Source organism: Notechis scutatus, chromosome 4 (genome assembly GCF_049901735.1).
Source record: "Notechis scutatus isolate UNSWTSFEM ecotype Mainland chromosome 4, rNotScu1.2, whole genome shotgun sequence".
Taxonomy (NCBI): domain Eukaryota; kingdom Metazoa; phylum Chordata; class Lepidosauria; order Squamata; family Elapidae; genus Notechis; species Notechis scutatus.
The window spans coordinates 114623616-114641210 of record NC_142012.1 but is presented as its reverse complement, the minus strand read 5'-3'; the positions used below and the strand labels follow the sequence as shown (position 1 = coordinate 114641210).

Genomic DNA, 17595 nt, shown 5'->3' with positions numbered 1-17595 from the left:
ACTCCTTTTAAATTCTAAAGGAACAGAATTATGGGTATCCCTGTATATTATTATTAAACCATTAGAGTTGAATGGTGTAAAGTTAAAATTTTGTAGGAAGTAGCTTCCATGTTGGAGACTGGGTGGAAGGTTATCTGCTACCATTGAAGTCTATCAGTTTTGCATCATATTTTCATATAGGAGAGGATTGTAATAAAGTAGTGAAAACAAATGGACTATTTAACTGAAATGCAACTTTTCTTTGCAGGAGAAATGGTATGCAAACTGCTCCTGGAGAACTATAACTATAACAATAAAATATCACTGCTTGTTTTAGAGATGTTTAATACCTTTTGACAAAATGCTAGTTTTATAAGTACTTACTTCTATTTTTAAGAAGCACATGTTCATTTTCAAATAAATAATTATTAAGTCATAAAACAAAACTGCATGATTCTTATTGGGGTAATCTGTGTTTACAGATTAGCTATAACATGCTACACTTATAACACAAGAAAAATGCTTAAGAGTTTTAGAATCTCTCTTTTCTCATTCCTCTTAAAATATTCATCAATACCCTAATTCCACTATTTTTGAATACAGTTATACACAAGTGAAAAGAGTCTTACAAAAATTCCAAATATTATAGGTTATATGTAGTAAAGGAAAACTTAAATTACTGATATATAGGTAGTCTTTGACTTACAACTATTAGTTTAACAATCATTCAAAGTTACAAGAAGATTGAAAAAAGTGACTTATAATCAATCCTTACACTTACAACCATCAAAATTTGGTTACTTGGTGCATGTACTTAACAATGGTTGCAGCATCGCGGGGATATGTGAATGCCATTTGTGACCTTATCACCTGACTTACGACAAGCAAAATTAACCGGGGAAGACAGAAGACGTTGAATGAAAACCTGATTCTCTTAAGAACTGCACTGAGTCACTTTACAACTGTGGCAAAAAAAAATATGTAAAATTGGGGATGACTCATTTAACAATGGAAATTCTGGTAGCAATTGTAGTTGTAAATTGAGGACTACCTATAAATTAAGATCTTTCTTGGGAATTGGACAAAATGAAAACATAGGAAAAGCAATCTGATAGGGAAGTTCTATGATAATCACATATCTGGTATACACTCTACAAATTAATATACAAAGTAATATGCATATTTAAACTCCAGTGACTTATTGGCTTCCTGCTTATATTGATTGTATTTCATTGGTACATATGATCTGTTTACCTGATAGTAGATCAAAGTATTCACAAACTTTTTTTTTTTTTGTAGCTTTCAATAAATTCAACAGAAGTAGAACACGTGAACCATACATATAACATAGTTTTGGAAAGTATTTGTCTATAGAAAAAATATTGGTCATATATTTCTATTTATTTTTCCTGAACAAAGATACTTTAACAAGAGCTTTACAGAAATAGTTTCTTTTGAAAAAACTAGCAGACATTTATGATTTTTCTCAAATGCAGTTTTTAGCATACACTACTCAATATGTGATCTGTTGGGTCATCTTTTGAAAGATATTTCCTTTACTAAACAGGCAAAAATCAGGCAAAAAAGCAATTGGAGCAGAAACGACTTCCAACTTTCTGACAGCTTCCACATTGATGCTGCTTGTGGGACACTGGCAGAAAGCATCAGAAATTACACCTCATCCTCTTCCTCAACTGACCTATAGAACTGCCTGCCAGTTTGTCGAGAAGAAGGAGAACAAAGGAAGCCATGGAATGTGAAAAAATGGCAGCCTCACTCTCCACCATGTCTCCAGGGAGGAAGAGGGCTCTCCCATTGATCTCTGGCATCTCCAAATCAGTTCTTGTCAGTCAGATCTTGCTGCTACCTGAGTGGGTGCAGCTGTGGAAGCAGGAGCAACTTCTGACTTCCTGCTGGCTTCCCCATTGACTTTGCTTGTTGGAAATGGAGCATGAAAAATCACACGTGCTCCACTTCAGTGGGCTGCAAAAGTGGGGAGGGGGCAGAGGAAAACTGCACTCTGCTCTCCTTCTTGGCATGTCTCCAAGTCCTCTCCCTCCAGGGAGGAAGACAACTCATCTGTCAACTGCCAGTGCCCCCCAGCCAGCCCTACCTCACCAACAGGCCTTTGAGTCACTCCCTTATCCTTTCCTTAGCACCCACTACTGTGAGATATTTCAAATGTTAGCCTCGGTTCCAAAGCAGACAATGGCCACTTGCCTGCTGAGCCTTACTGTCACCCTATGGTACGAAGGGGAAAGTAGGATGGGGATATGACACTCCCATCTTCTCTTGTGCCACACAACTTATAGGTTTCCGGTAGTAGGCAACAGGACTAGATAAATTAATTCTACTTTATGAAAGGCTACTTTCACAAAATCTTTCAAGTCTAAAAGTACACATTTCTTACCACCACTTTTAATGACTTGATTGTTTAAAGCAGGTGTTTCCTAAGTTTCTTTCTCTGACCATTAACCACTCTGACCATTAACCACTAGGAGCTTTCTGATTGTTTCTTAGACAGCATCTCTTCCCCTCGTCCTCTGAGGTCCTTCACACATTGCATTACACTCTTTCAATTTAATCTTAGAAAATCTATAGACCTGGTATGTAAAATTTTGTGTAAATCCAAAATTTTACTTGCTGCTTCTAGTTCCATTGGTGTATTTCAGAATCTTTATAAGTTTCAGTTATATGATTCTTGAAACTTATTCACATTGTTTCCTAGATTTCAGTCAGAACACACAGAGTCAAATACCATAAGCCTAACATCCTTTACTTACAACCAATTATGACCAGAATTGAGCCCCAAAATTCTGTTGCTATGTGAAACATTAGTTAATTTTGCTCCATTTTATGACATTTCTTGCCCCAGCTGTTAAGTGAGTCACTGCAGTTGTTAATAACACAGTTGTTAAGTGAATCTGGCTTCCCCCTTGACTTTGCTTGTCAGAAGGTCACAAAAGGAGATAACATGACCCCAGGACACAGCAATGGGAATAAATATGAGACAGTTACCAAGTGTGACCATGGGTATGCTGCAATGGTCATAAGTAGAAAAACAGTCTTTTTTCAGTGCCATTGTAACTTTGATCACTAAATCACTAAAAAAAACACCTGTTGTAAGCCGAGAAGTACTTGTATAATATTAATCATAATCCTACCCATAGCATAGGAGCTTATTCACTTTGATTATTTCTCACTATCTATCTTTATCTTCTCAAAATTAGAGGTGCAGCCCTTGAGCCCAGGTCATTCTTGATATTGGCCAATAGTATTTACTCTGATTTCCAGCAGCTGTTGCCCTATCTTTCTCACTATTTCTACCACAGCTTTCCACAATTTCACCTCTGCCTCTCTGTCTCTGTCTCTCTCTCTCACCCTCTCACACACACATACAAAACATACAGATATAAACAAAATAAACTCTTGTATCTATTTCCCCACTGTTACATCACAGAAACATGCCTTTTTGTTCATAAGAAAAACCCTGTTTGAGTCCCTAGTTATTTCTCCTCTAGAGACCTTTAAGTTCATTCTTAAAATACCCTGGAAATGGAAAAGTAGGCTACTACATAGGCTAAAAGAGCTTCTACCAATGTTTGTAGGAGCTCTAAGGAGTATTATGCTTTTGCATCTGAATTTTTATTTATTGCTAGGAAGAAAGAAAACCCTTGTGCAATAAAATGAAGATAAGAATTTGATTAATTTGTATAAATGTCATGGAAATTGCCAAGTAGTAACCTCCTGAGTAGTAAAGCTCAGAGCATTAGGTAGCCTGCCAAACTGCCATGTCAGAATTAATTGCCCATCATAATATCAGCAAGCATAATACAGTCTCAGCCACTATGTATGCATTTATTTCTCAGACTTCTTGTAAGTGGTCTAATGAAAAACCAAGGAATAAAGGAGCTCACTAATTTACATGATTCCTATTTTTGTATGCTGAAAAGCTGTCAACACTGGAACATAATGAAATATCTGAAGACAGGCTCCCACGTCAAACCAAACCAAACCAAACCATGATGCTTTTAAACCACATTCTATCATAACACTAAAGCCAAAAATATTTAAAATATATAAGGGGACTTTGCATTTATCTATGTTGGAAATGTGAACAACACTAAGGAACATTTTATTCTGTTTGAGGGATATGTAAAAAACTAGAAAATTTCAGGTTAGGGTTCGAAAATTGGTTCAGAGGAACTTTAACATACAAATTGGGACCAGAGGTTTTTCTTTTGGGATTGATGGACAAATACTTGGAAAAAGTTAGAGACCTTTGTTTTTCTCCATAACTGCAGCAAGATTATTGTGTGCACAGAGATGAAATAATTCAACGTTATCCACATAGAGGAATGGATGGTAAATATGATGGAACTTGTTGAGATGGTTAAATTAAAATTTTTGTTCGGAGAAAACACAACTTTTATGTTCATTACTGACTGGAAACCCATTATGGACTTTTTTTGCACAAAGAAGAAAAATGCTTATGATTTATAATGCTATGACTAGATAAAATAGATTGTAAAAAAAAACTATGTCTTAACCACAGAGTAAGAGTTAATTTATATTGTACTTATAACTGTTGTAAAGAAGCTTGGAAGCTACTTCTTTCTATCATGTTTCTTTCTTTTCTGTTTTTTTAATTTTCTTGTTCTTTTATCTCTCTCTCTCTCTCTCTTTTTTTCTTTCTTATTTTATATTACTTTCATATTAGTTTTTATTTTCCTTTTTTATAATATTAGATAAAATTATATAAAAATAGTAAATTAACTATATTGTGATTTAAGATTTTCCAGTACTTAGCAGTGCTTCAAATCTGTTCGCTAATAAATGCTTCAGAGTAAACAGGAGTGCAAATGTAATACCAGACTATAATACTTTAAAGCAACCGCATACTTTTGGGGAATCATGAAGCTATACAATCCTGGGAATAGTCATGACTGATTTAAGATGCTGAAAGGTTATTTTTCTGTTCCTGTCTGCTTTTTGAAGACTAAACATGAAATGCTTCAAAACTCTAATAACAATGTTCACTAGATCTTTATTTTGATTAAAACATTTAGTATTAATTAAACAGATCAGCTTGTTGAAAGCCTGCATAGATATCAACAGTTTTTCATACATTTCTTTATATGGAATTCAGTATTTAGTATTTTTATCTTGCTTTTTCACTCCAGAGTCTTCAAGAAGGTAAAAATAAAAATGATATTTAAACATTTAAAACTATAATTAAGTCATCATTACTCAATTCCCAAAGTTCCACTGAAGTAGGAAAATCTTGACTTCTTTGCTAATAACATAGGAAAGTTGCAACTGTGATGATACTAGATGTATTCTGACTGCATAATAGTGTCTATATGATATCCAATTATATCTTTCTACTGTGCCCTATCCATGAGAGGCTGTTGAATTTCTGTTTGGATGAGGAGGAACTGTTTCTAATTCAGTCCTACCAAGACTGAATGGCTGTGGTGGTATGGACTAACCAGATCTAGGAATCTTCCATCTTTGACTTTGGATGAGGTAGCAATTCCCCCTTCAAGGTTGGTGTGTAATCTGGGACTGCTTTTGGACTCAATAAACAGGTGGCAGCTGTGTTCAGGAAGGTCTTAGCACTGCTTTATCTGTGTGCCAGGTGCACCCTTTCCTACACTGTGAGGCCTTTCAGACATTCATACCCTGGTACCAGCTACATAGGACTTCACAGCAAGCAATGATGACCATGCCCTAGGGGCTTCCAGGCCATTCAGAATTCTGGTTCTTACCTATAAATCCCTATATATCAGGCAGCCTGCTTGCTTGAAGGGCCACATGTTTCCATTGTATTTAATTTGATCAGACAGGCAAATTTCTAATAAGCAGAGCCACTCATTTGGACTTTGGAAATATGCCTTTTGGTGGTAGCACCAGCTTTGTATAATGAGGTTAACTTACATGATCCAAATGACTCCACCTTGCTGATGTTTTAAAGGCACCTGAGAACCTGACTTTCGCATAGTCCTTTGGTGCCATTGACTGAAATCTCTTTTTAACCTAGGTTGCCTTCTTTTGTTTTCCCTTGATTTGTTTCCCTGCCATATACACCCTTTTTTGTTTTTACAGAATGCAGCTCTTCTAATCATTTATGTCTGCAGTTAGGAAAGCAAAAATTAGTAAAAGTATCCCAACAATCTTTTTTGCCCAAATACTGTCCCAGCTATTTAATCAGGACATTGCTAATCTGCAAAACAACTATGCCTTCAAAGAATGCAGCCTGGCTACTTGAGGGTGGCCTCAAAATGTGGTCAGGTACATGAAGCATATATTTGAATAGATCACACATCTATCTGAAGTGTCAACTTTTGTGACTCCATTTATGGGAGAAATAACACTGTGGAGCACTGCAGAGAATTGATATTGATTGCATGCCACACTTCCTAAATAATAATATATGTGATGGGAAATACCTATGAGTTTTCTCACATATAAGTACCTGGCATGGTGATTCAGAGCTTTTTGCTGCTTTAGAAAAGGATATGTGTAAAAATGAGAAGGCCAAAGGATTAGTTTCCAAGTGAGTCCTTAAGAAGCATTCACAGTGGGCAGTGAAGCACTTAGCATTGAGTTCTCATCATGAGCCTGGCTGAACATTGCAGGGGTTCAGACTATGCCTAATGTTAGAGATCATAAGTAGCTATAATAAAGCCATGTGTTTATTAGTATTGTTATTATCAAACAATGTGCAGGATTTCTTCAGACATTTTGGCTTAAATTCATAAGGGGCTCTGAGGTGCAGTTCACAGCAGGTGTGAGGAAGCTTCATGGATTTGTAATTCGTAAGTGGGTGAGCTTAAAGAGAAAACAGCAAGGGATGGAGGTGTTTTGCTGAAGTGGAAACAGGGGATCAAATTGTGTATAGTCTGAAACAAAGGGCACAATGTTCTGGATAATCTGTGTTGTTTTATTTGCTATGATCAAGGGAGAACAGAGGAGTCAGAAAGTTGTCATTTCTATGAACACAACAACATTGCTGGTGGAGTGGAGAGAGAGCCAAGAAAAGCAAAGAAAATGTTCACCTGATTGCCTTACAGCTGTGTTTCTCAATTCCAACAACTTTAAGATGTGTGGATGTTAACTTCCAGAATTCCCCAGCCAGCCTAGAATAAAGATAGGGAACTAGTACAAAATACAACCCCCCGGCAATTTTTATTCTGCCCAGATCCCAGTAGAGCTTAGAGATCTGGGTTGCAAAAATCCCAATAATCATCACAAGGGCAGAGAATATCTGGTAGCTTTCCCATGGTCAGGATCAGAATTACCTGGAGAGAGGAAGTGAAATTTAGACATGGGACAGTTCTGTTTGGTATATAATTTTTTTATGTTTGATTATGAACATCTTTGAGGTATTCTTTTCATTTGTTTTTATAGCTTGAGAGTCTCTGAATGTCACCCTAACAAGAACAATATTTATCTATAGATGATAGTAAATGGCAAGAAGACTTAGGTGGTTTATTCCATTTTCTCTGTAGAAAATGTTTGTGCCTACAAGGCTGAGCACTCAGTATCCACTTTCCCTTCAATTTTTATTTGTATTCAATTCTTATGTGTATCCATGTATTCATAATTATGTTTTTACTTATACCTATTATCTTGAAATCAATTGACAAAAATAAATAAATAAAATAAAATAAAATAAAATAAATTTCTCAAGGAGTTTAGTTCAAGAAACCTATTTCTTTCATTAGAAGTGCTTTGTGAGGGCCAATAACCTAACAGGGAGAGCATCAGTGGTGGGTTTCAAAAAATTTTTCCTACTGATTCGGAGATCTTGCTTTGCGCATGCAAAAAGGGCTCAGAGACCGCCCTCTTTATCAACAATGGTGAGCTGTACTGTTTTTTAGTTCAGCTGAGGCATGGCAATCCACTCTGCCACGTGAATCAGCTGAGCTAATAAATGACAGAATATAGGAAATGAGAGGTAAGAAAAAAGGTGATATTTGCTGGTTTTCTGACCCAGTCAAAATTTTCAATATTGGTACACCAGACACAGCTGAATAAAATCTCTGGAAAGCATCATGCTTGGTTGGCAGAGTGGTAATAGCCATGATGGCACAGTGATAAGAATGCAGTATTACATGCTAATTCTGCTGACTGCCGATTGCCGGCAGTTTGGCAGTTTGAATCTCACCGGCTCAGCCTTCCAGCCTTCCAAGATCAGTAAAACGAGGACCCAGATTGTTGGGGTAATATGCTTATTTCTGTAAAACTGCTATAGAGGGCTGTAAAGCACTGTGAACAGTATGTAACTCTAGGTGCTATTGTTATTGCTATCATGTAGGAGTTGATATCATCTCACATCAAAACTTTTGATAACTATAAAAAGTTATCAAAGGATAAGGATAAACAATAGCAATAGACTTATATAGTGCTCCACAGTGCTTTACAGCACTCTCTAAGCAGTTTTCGATGTCAGCATATTGCCCCCAACAATCTGGATCCTCATTTTATTGATCTCAGAAAGATGGAAGACGGAGTCAACCTTAACCAGTCATGATTGAATACCTGGCAGTGGGCAGATATATTCTAACTATGGTTTCCCCTGCATAAGTAATAAATATGCTGATGAAAATGGTATGTGACGAAGTGGTATGTGGACAAGATGTTATCCTTAAATTTACTTGTAACTGACAACTGATGTTAGTATGCAAGTTGCAGTACTTGCGTGATGAAGTAGTAACATATTCTTCATTTGTTCCACTATCACTGCAGAAGCCTCGACTTTCATGACTAACTCTTGTCACTATTACCGATTTGAAAGAATTATTTCTCTTCCCAAAAGATGCATTAAGAATGCAGAACCACTATTCCTCTTTTTAGAATAAATTACATCAAAGTATTTAGAAAATTGGATAAAGAAAATATTTATACTTATCCTTCTGAGTTTCCAACTTTTGCTAATATAATGCAGTCAGCAAGCTTGTGTTTTACAGAATTTTTATCGCTACTTTGCCCTTAAAATACCAGTGATTTTTCCACTTGGCTTTACAGCAGCCAATTTCACCTAGAAAATGTTTCTCTATTCAAAATAGTATCTCACAGTAATAAAAATAAATTATATGTCATCTTTTAACATTTTTGTGTCTGCCTATTATATATGCTTTCAAGGTCAGTCTGACAAGCTAGCCATGTCATTCTAATCAGTTTGTGAACATACTTTACAGAGAAGAATAAAACAGATTTTAAGAGCTACACTCTAAAATTTTGAATCAAGGCAATCAACAGAAAAAGAAATATATATCCTAATGGTTTCCTATGTTTACCTGCTGGATTTTATTTATTTTTATTTATTTAATTATCAAATTTAGATACCACCCTTTTCATTCTGGGTGGCTTACACGTAAAAATCACAAAACCATATAAAAACACAATGCATACAAAGTTCAGTAAAATGTGAGGCGAGTAAAAAGCAAAATAAGCTAAAAATTAAAATATTGCAGGAGCGCCTTCAGAACTGCATGCCCCTAGGATTAGATGCCTTTCTTCAACTTCCATGGGAAGTGGCAGACCCAGGTATGCACACTCTATCTCTAGGGAAGGATGTTGCACAAGTGGGAGGGCAACAACAGAGAAGGGTTTCTTCCGGGACTCAACCTGTCAAAATTCTTTAACTGATAGGGTCTATAATATACTTTCCCTGGCTTACATGGTGAGTGCCCCTGTCAATGTGATGTGGGCAAGACAGTGTCTCAGATAATCTGTAGAGCTTTAAAGATAGTAACCAACACCTTGAATTGGACCTGGAAGCAAACCAGTATCTAACACAGCTCATGCACCAAAGGTGTTATATGCACCATCCCAGGGCTGCCAAAAATTGCTCATGTGGCCACAATTCTGCACCATTTTGTTAAACACGTAATTTCCATCCACCATTGATCTGAACTATGCATTATCAATATCATTCATATATAACAATAAAGCACTATGGTTCTTTTAGCACAGTGTAGACCCCACCATTTTGGTACAGATTGCCATTATAAATTGTTTATGGTTTAATGTTATATATCACGCAGCATCATGTTGCCGTGATATGACATATCGTGACATTTTTTTTCCTTCATGGAGCGGGGGTGGGCATGGCCTGCATGTGATGCCTCCAGCCCACAGGCCGTCAGTTTGACACTCCTCTTATATATGGATCAATTATGTTTTGTTTTTAAATGAATCATGTCTAAAGCAATGACATAACATGAGTTAATGATCCAGCCACTGACTGACTTATCCATTGAGGTTGTCAAGTTCTAAATTTCTTGCAGTTAATGTCCCATCCTACTGTATGGAACGAGTCAATATTATAAAATCAGAACTAACTGGCTTGGCATAATCGTTTGGATGCATCATTCCAACAACATAGTGTTAGGTGGCATGAGACAGAGAAAAGGAAGCTTGGATTTTTAGATATGCATGAACATTTAGCAAGCGCATGCCCTTCATATGTTTGACAATCCTCTCCCCCTCCAAAGTATTAAATAATGGTCAAATTGCAATTATTTCTTACCTTGATGTTGGCACAAGCTGGTAAATCATTATTAGTAGGTATTTCATTGTTGGAATTATCAGACTCATAAGTCTTTGATCTGTATGCTGTTGTAGTTAAAGCTGTGGTGGTTTGGACAGGTAGGAATGGTTGCCACACATTCACATCTGTACCATTGCCAAAAGCCTGAATTGCACTTTCTGTAGAAAAAAAAATGCACAGCAATTTCTTAAATAAGCACATAGCAGAGTTTTGCTTTTTCCATGCCCCCCCAACATATTACATATTAAAACAAACAGAAATAGTTCTAAAAAACAAAAGTAATAAAAGAGAAAAACTCTTTGGGATGAACAAGAATGAAAGAATTACCATTCATTCTTTCTGAATCAAATTATGAAGCAGTTGATTGTCATGCCTGCCTCTTTGTAAACTGACCTGTTTACAACTACTGTATAAATGGTAAATATCCCAAAGGTTCTTTTTCAAGAGACAATGGGGCTTTCTCGTTTTTCTTTGAAGACATTTAGCTTCTTATCCAAGAAGATTCTTCAGCTCTGACTGGATGTTTGGGAATGGTCTGCATGGTGTGGGAGTGTGAATGGATTTCCAGAAAAGATTGCAGGCTACAGGAACCATTTCAGTTTAAGATGAAGACAACATACACACATCCCCAAGAGCCTGTGCCCATGTTTAACACAGGGCAGAAAATATCCTGCAGAAGGCTCCACACACAGTTGAACTACTCAGATGACCTAGAGGACACAGATAAACCTCCAAGTGGCCTCAACAACTCTTTAAAAGAATGCAGATGACCAGTTGTCTGCAAGGAGTATAAATCCTTCCATTCCCCACCATCCAGTCAGAGCTGAAGAAGCTTCTTGGATGGGAAGCGAAATGTCTTCAAAGAAAAACAAGAAGTCCAGTTATGCCTTGAAAAAGCACCTTTGAGACAACCATGACCCAGATGACTGAGAATCTCCATAGACATTTAGCGAAGTGGTAAGTGATAATTGTGTTCAACTGTTTATTTATTAACAATAGTATGACTGGGACAAGATTACGGGATAGAAAATCCCACTTAGCAAAATAAGCAGGGAAACTCTAAGAGCGATTTAGCACATATATAACATATATCATCTATATAACATATATCATATAATAGCAATAGCATTTAGATGTATATATCACTTCACAGTGCTTTACGGCAACCTTTAAGGGTTTAGAGAGTCAGCATATTGCTTCCAACAATTTGGGTTCTCATTTTACAGACCTCGGAAGGATGAAAGTTTGAGTTCTCTTAATAAAGAGAATAAAAGTACCTAATGCTATTAACTCTAAGATATAAACAAGTTCATACTAATACAGATTATAAATGCAAGTTTCAGAAGCTGCAAATCTATAGTGAGTTATAGTACCATAAAAAAATATTCCAGGTATTTTACAAGAAAACAACCTCACCAATTCAATGATGTACTGTATTTTCGTAAGTTAATACATTACCGACAAATTTGCTGATTTATTTATAGGAAATTCATTAAATTCATTAATTGATTGGTTATTTTTATTTTTCTTCCTTTCAAGTCTTCAAGCAAAATGTGCATAATTAGGTGGAAATATATGCTCACCCACAATACTGAACATGTAAAACTTGAAAGGTGTAGTTTTTCATGGGATTAAATACTGCAATTATGGCAAAAATAAATTGGTATTTCTTTAAAAAAATAGAATAGAAAAACAGATTTTAATCATGTCTTTGGGGACTCAGCATGGATTTGGAGACTTCTTATATCAAACTCATTGTATAAGAAATCAAAACAATTTCACTGGAGACCTGAGTATGCTAGCTATTAACACATTTCTTCACAAATATCTAATGTTTGTTATAAATCATTTTACTTTTGCTTACTTTGAAAAGATTACCTTCATTTTAACTTTAAAAAATTATAATAATTGTAGAAAATATACTTCAGATACAGACAGTTAATGAGAAAATGAAGCCAGGAAAAATTTAGAAGTTTTTATACTTTGCATGTCTTAGAGAAAATTAAAAGACGATAACAGTAGGTTTTCAGATAGTTAACCCGAACAAATAAACTAGCATGGCATTACTCAAATATCATTGAGCAAATTCTAGGGGCTTTATCCTTATGCATGTTTAAATATCCTTCTATTTAAAATGTAATTACATCTTTTTAGCATGGCAAGAAGTGTTATCTTTTGGGAAGTAAAACATATTTGAAAGAGAGTTTAAATTAGAAAATAAAGGAAGGAGTAAAACACCAGTATACAGATAACTATTGTATTTATATGAAGGGGTGAAAAATTCTGAATTTAAGAACCTTTTCCAAATGAAAAGTAGGCTAAAAAAACACAGAAGCACAGAAGAAAAATCCTGTATGATACCACCTAAGGTTACTAACTTCAGTTGAAATAATTCCTAGTAGTTCCACCTTCCCCCAAAATGTGTGGATATGACAAACTTCTATGTATGCATATATGTACATACATACATACATACATACATACATACATACATACATACATACATACATACATACATACATACATGCATGCATACATAGTTGTTTGGAAGGAGGAACTGCTAGGATTTCATTCAGTTGATTAAAAAATAACATATGAGTATTTGTATGTTTCTGTGTTTGTGTGTTCTTTTTAATCAACTGACTGAATTTCCAATACTTAAGAATTGGGCTTCTTTCTATGATCTTCTATCAGATTATACTAACATTCTGTTTCATTTACAAATTTTAAATTAAGGATTCAGAAAAAAAGTTCAGTTTAAGAGGCAAATAGTCCTTCTCAAACAAGTCTAATCTTCAGGGTGATCTTCAGAACATGCTAGTTTCACATGCTATTTGTACTGGTTTTTTGAACAGTGCAAATTTTGCACATTCTCACAATGCTATTTGCAAACATTTGCATCTTCACCCATTCATTTGTTTTCAAAGTGTCTTCTATCCTCAGAATATAAGATGACATACTTCTCTTAAGGCACAGGAATTTATTTGGAAAGAAAAAAAAAACCCTTCACTTCCTCCCAGACTAGTAACATGTCAGTGAGGACATTAAGTTAAAATTAATATTTTGAGTCTTCAGTTTCAGTGTGCAGAGAATGATTCACTTTGGTAAGCATAGTACCTAGACACTGGAACTTATAATATCTCTACTCAGATTCTGAACTAGTTGCCTGTATACCTATGATAATTCTGAATGTGTTCTTTGGCCCATGTTTACATTAAAATGTCCCAAGGCAGCTTTAATCAATAGGAGGAAAGTGGCAGATGGCCTAATTGAATGAACCTTTCTGATAAAGAAGAGTAAATCCTTTGGAGCAGGGGATCCAACCTGGGCAACTTTAAGACTTGTGGATTTCAACTCCAAGAGTTCCTCAGCTGGCTTTGGAACAAGGATTTATGCATCAAAAATGCATACCTGTCTTTGGTTATTGATTTCCAATTAAAAATCCCAAACTATCTCAAATATACAAAGAAACTGCATAATTTTTAAATACAATACATTCTTTTCACATACTAACTGAGCCATATTTTGGGATCTCATATTTTGCACTATTCATAGTTTAATCCATTTGGGTGGTTTTCTGTTACATGAACCAGACTAATATGATCTTTCAACTATTATTTCAAAAAAAATGTGGCTCCATTTTATGTACGAACAAAGCATTATGCATATTAAAGATAATTGTATCTTTTATTTAAAATAAAGGTTTACAAAAGTCATTCCATTAACAAAAAAAGGTAATGGAACATTATTCCCCTTCAGTGAAATGCTATTAAAGCAGGGACACCTTTAATTTCTTCCTAAGAAAAAGTCTCTGCCAGGTTAGTTATAATTTTTCCTCACACTGTCCTTGCTTTATCTTCATTAACGTTTTTATTCTAAAAGCAAAAGAATAGAAAAGAAGTATTTCTTTTCAAAATTATGCAAATCTTGAGTTTCAAGATATTAAAGCAATTAAGAATGTTCAATGGGAACTGAAGCTTCTCAAAATCTACATACTTTTTTTTAATTAGAGAAATAGATATTTAACCTAATTTAGATGGAAAATTCCTAAACCATGTTTTTCTAGCACTCAATTAGCTTTTTACATTTGATTAAGATCTCAAATGCACAATTCAAGGCCATGGCTTCTGGGTAGCAGATTTAAGATCACGGGGATTCTTCACTCTGGCCTAGGTACAAAGAAACCTTGTAATGTGCAAAATGTTGACAGATCATCACCACTGTCAAATAATTTCTTTCATGGTAAAAACTAGAAGAAGTATCTTACTTTCCATCTGTATTCTGCTGTTCTTATGTGCCTAAAATGATTAAGTCTGAAACAATTAAAGGCAACTCCCTTTGGGTGGTCCATACTAATTACCCACAATTATATTTCCAGTGAGTCTAAAATGTTTAAGGCTTTTAATAGATATAGAAATATAATGTGAATTCTCGTCTGCTATTCATGTTTCTTTTGTTTGTAGTCTGTTTCTGTTTTTCCTCCCTGCTTTTCCTTGCCATTTATCCTATTTCCCATGCTGTGTGGACTTGCTTTAGTCAGCTGGGTGAAAGCTTAAGCAGAAATTACCCACAGTAATTTTCCAATACAAAACTGGCATCATGATTAGTTTAAACTATAATTTGATGAAACAATATAGGATCAAGTAGTATTGTTTGTAATATATCAAATACAAACAATGGTTTCTGATCCTGCTTTGTTTCCTAAACCTGATTAAAAACAAATGCTAAATTTTGATGCTTTAAATTATGGTATGCTGAACGGGCCACAATGGTTTTCTAGCTCATAACTACAAGACAAAGAAATGGAATTATAGAGCAGACCAAAATAGAAACAAGCACCCAAATGTCAGGTGCAAAAAAATCAGGACCGTATGTTAAGTTGTGGTCAAGAAGATTTATTGCTCAAGTCTATACACAGGAATTTAATCAATTAATGTTCAAAGTAAATTGGAGGCAAATAAGGGTTAACAGAAGAGGAATTGGAATTAGACCATTTGTGGGAACATAACGACTCTAGGTTGATGACTCACTTATCTTTGCCCCCTGCTCTGCTTGTTTTTCCTACACTAAAGCAAATTTTATGTTAGCATTATGTGTGGCTTTATGCAAGATACCAAATAAAAGCTGATTGGAAATAGCAACCAAACATTCAAATGGAATAGCTATGCCAGAGGAGAAGACCTGAATGCATAAGCCTGAGATAAGGTGCTGATTTCAACTATAATGAAAATATTTTACTATTGTACATAAAGAGATATGGGTCAGGCACAAAAGACCAGAACTACTTGTGAAATTTCAGTGAAATTAATTTATTGCTCATCTCTATGCACAGAAATCTATTCAACTAATGGTTAGCACTATTTTGGCTCTAAGTAAGGGTTAATGGGATTCGGGGGTTGGACTTGGCTATGTAGAGATATGAGACTGATTCTTCTCTTGACTTCACCTCAAGGTTCTGCTGCTCCTTCTCCTGCAATAGGATATTGTGGAGCCTAATAATGTCATACTTAAAAGGAAAACAAATGTCAAACATATCACATATCATGTGGAGGATTTAGATTTTTTTTTGAATCTTTAGAGAGTATTTGTCCCCTTGGAATCAGAGGTGGTATTTACATGGTTCGCACCGGTTCGGACGAACTGGTAGCAGTGATTCAGCATGGGTCGCCGAACTGGTGGTGACCCCTGGCTGGCCACGCCCCTGACCCAATCACCCGGTTGCTCACTTGCCCTGGTCACTCTCCTAGCTTTCCCTACCATGTGGTGGCTGTGGTGCAGCTTGGGCAGATGTCCTGCGGCTGCTGCACATGCATGTGCAGTGTCCCTGGAACATCTGCCTGCCTCCCGCCCTCTCAGAGCACGCTCTCTTCCTTCTCCCAGCAGACGTGCCTCTTCCAATGCAGCCTGGCCCGGTCAGCCAGCAGGTGACCAAATGTCCAGCCTTTTTCAGTGCAAGAAGCCTCCCTCAACTGGCCGGCTGCTCTCCTCCTTCTCTGCCTGTTTGTTCTGTATGCCAAGGAGGAGGAGAGTAGCCAGCTGGTTGGGGGAGGCTTCTTGCGCTGCGAAAGAGACAGCTGGAGACTGAAAAAGAGTTGCTTCTAGCAGCTCTTTTTCAGCTCAAGAAACCTCCCCCAACCAGCCGGCTGCTCTCCTCCTCCTCAGCCATACAGAACAAACAGGCAGAGAAGGAGGAGAGCAACCTTTCAGGAGGTTTCACTGAAAAAGGGGCAGCTGGAGGCAACTCTTTTTTGGTTTCCAGCTGCCTCTTTTGCAGCGGAAGAAGCCTCCCCCAACCGGCCAGCTGCTCTCCTCCTCCTCAGTCATACAGAACAAACAGGCAGAGGAATAGAGCAGCCATCCGGTTGCGCTGAAAAAGGGTGACTGGAGGCGACTCTTTTTCGGTCTCCAGCCACCTCTTTCGGAATGCTGCACCACTCCACTCAAACTTGCTTGGCCAAGTCCCTCTGGTGCAATGGGCTCAATGGAGTGGACCTGCATGGCCGGCACCTAGAACATGGCTGTGGTGGTGCATTGGAGAAGTGGAGCAAAGCCAGAATTTGGTGATTTTTGCTGCAAGAAGCCTATAGCTGCCACGTCTTTTATTTATTTTTTTGTGGCTGGAGTCCAGCCGCATGGAAAAAAACACATGGCGGCTGCAGGCATCTCATGACAAGGGTTATATAGTATATATAGTAGATAATGTAACTTTTTGTGTGCCTATACATATACTATACTATGTAATATGTATGTACACATATGGCATATATACATAGGATTAAATAGTGTAATTTGGATGTTCAGTAGTAGTAAATAGAGAGGGAAATTGTATCTCTTTGAGGCCAGGCAAGGCACCCCTTGACGTGAGTGACGTCAACTTGGCCACGTCCACCCATTCACTTGACTACCAAGCACACACACACCCAGTCATATGACCACTAAGCCACGCCCACCAAATAAACCACGCCCACAGAACCAGTAGTAAAAAAATTTGAATCCCACCATTGCTTGGAATAAGGACCCTGAGAAAATAATCTTTGCATCTTTGTTATGTAAAC

The 17595-nt window shown here is 36.6% G+C and overlaps 1 protein-coding gene across 3 annotated transcripts in view; it reads right to left on the bottom strand.

The window, feature by feature from the left end:
* The window catches only part of GFRA1 (GDNF family receptor alpha 1), a 261672-nt gene that overhangs the window by 34601 nt on the left and 209476 nt on the right, over positions 1–17595 (bottom strand). For all 3 annotated transcript variants that reach the window (XM_026667367.2, XM_087964470.1, XM_087964469.1), the window contains one exon: positions 10520–10698. In XM_026667367.2, coding sequence (XP_026523152.2) covers positions 10520–10698 — 179 coding nt within the window. The remainder of the gene's footprint in view (positions 1–10519; positions 10699–17595) is intronic.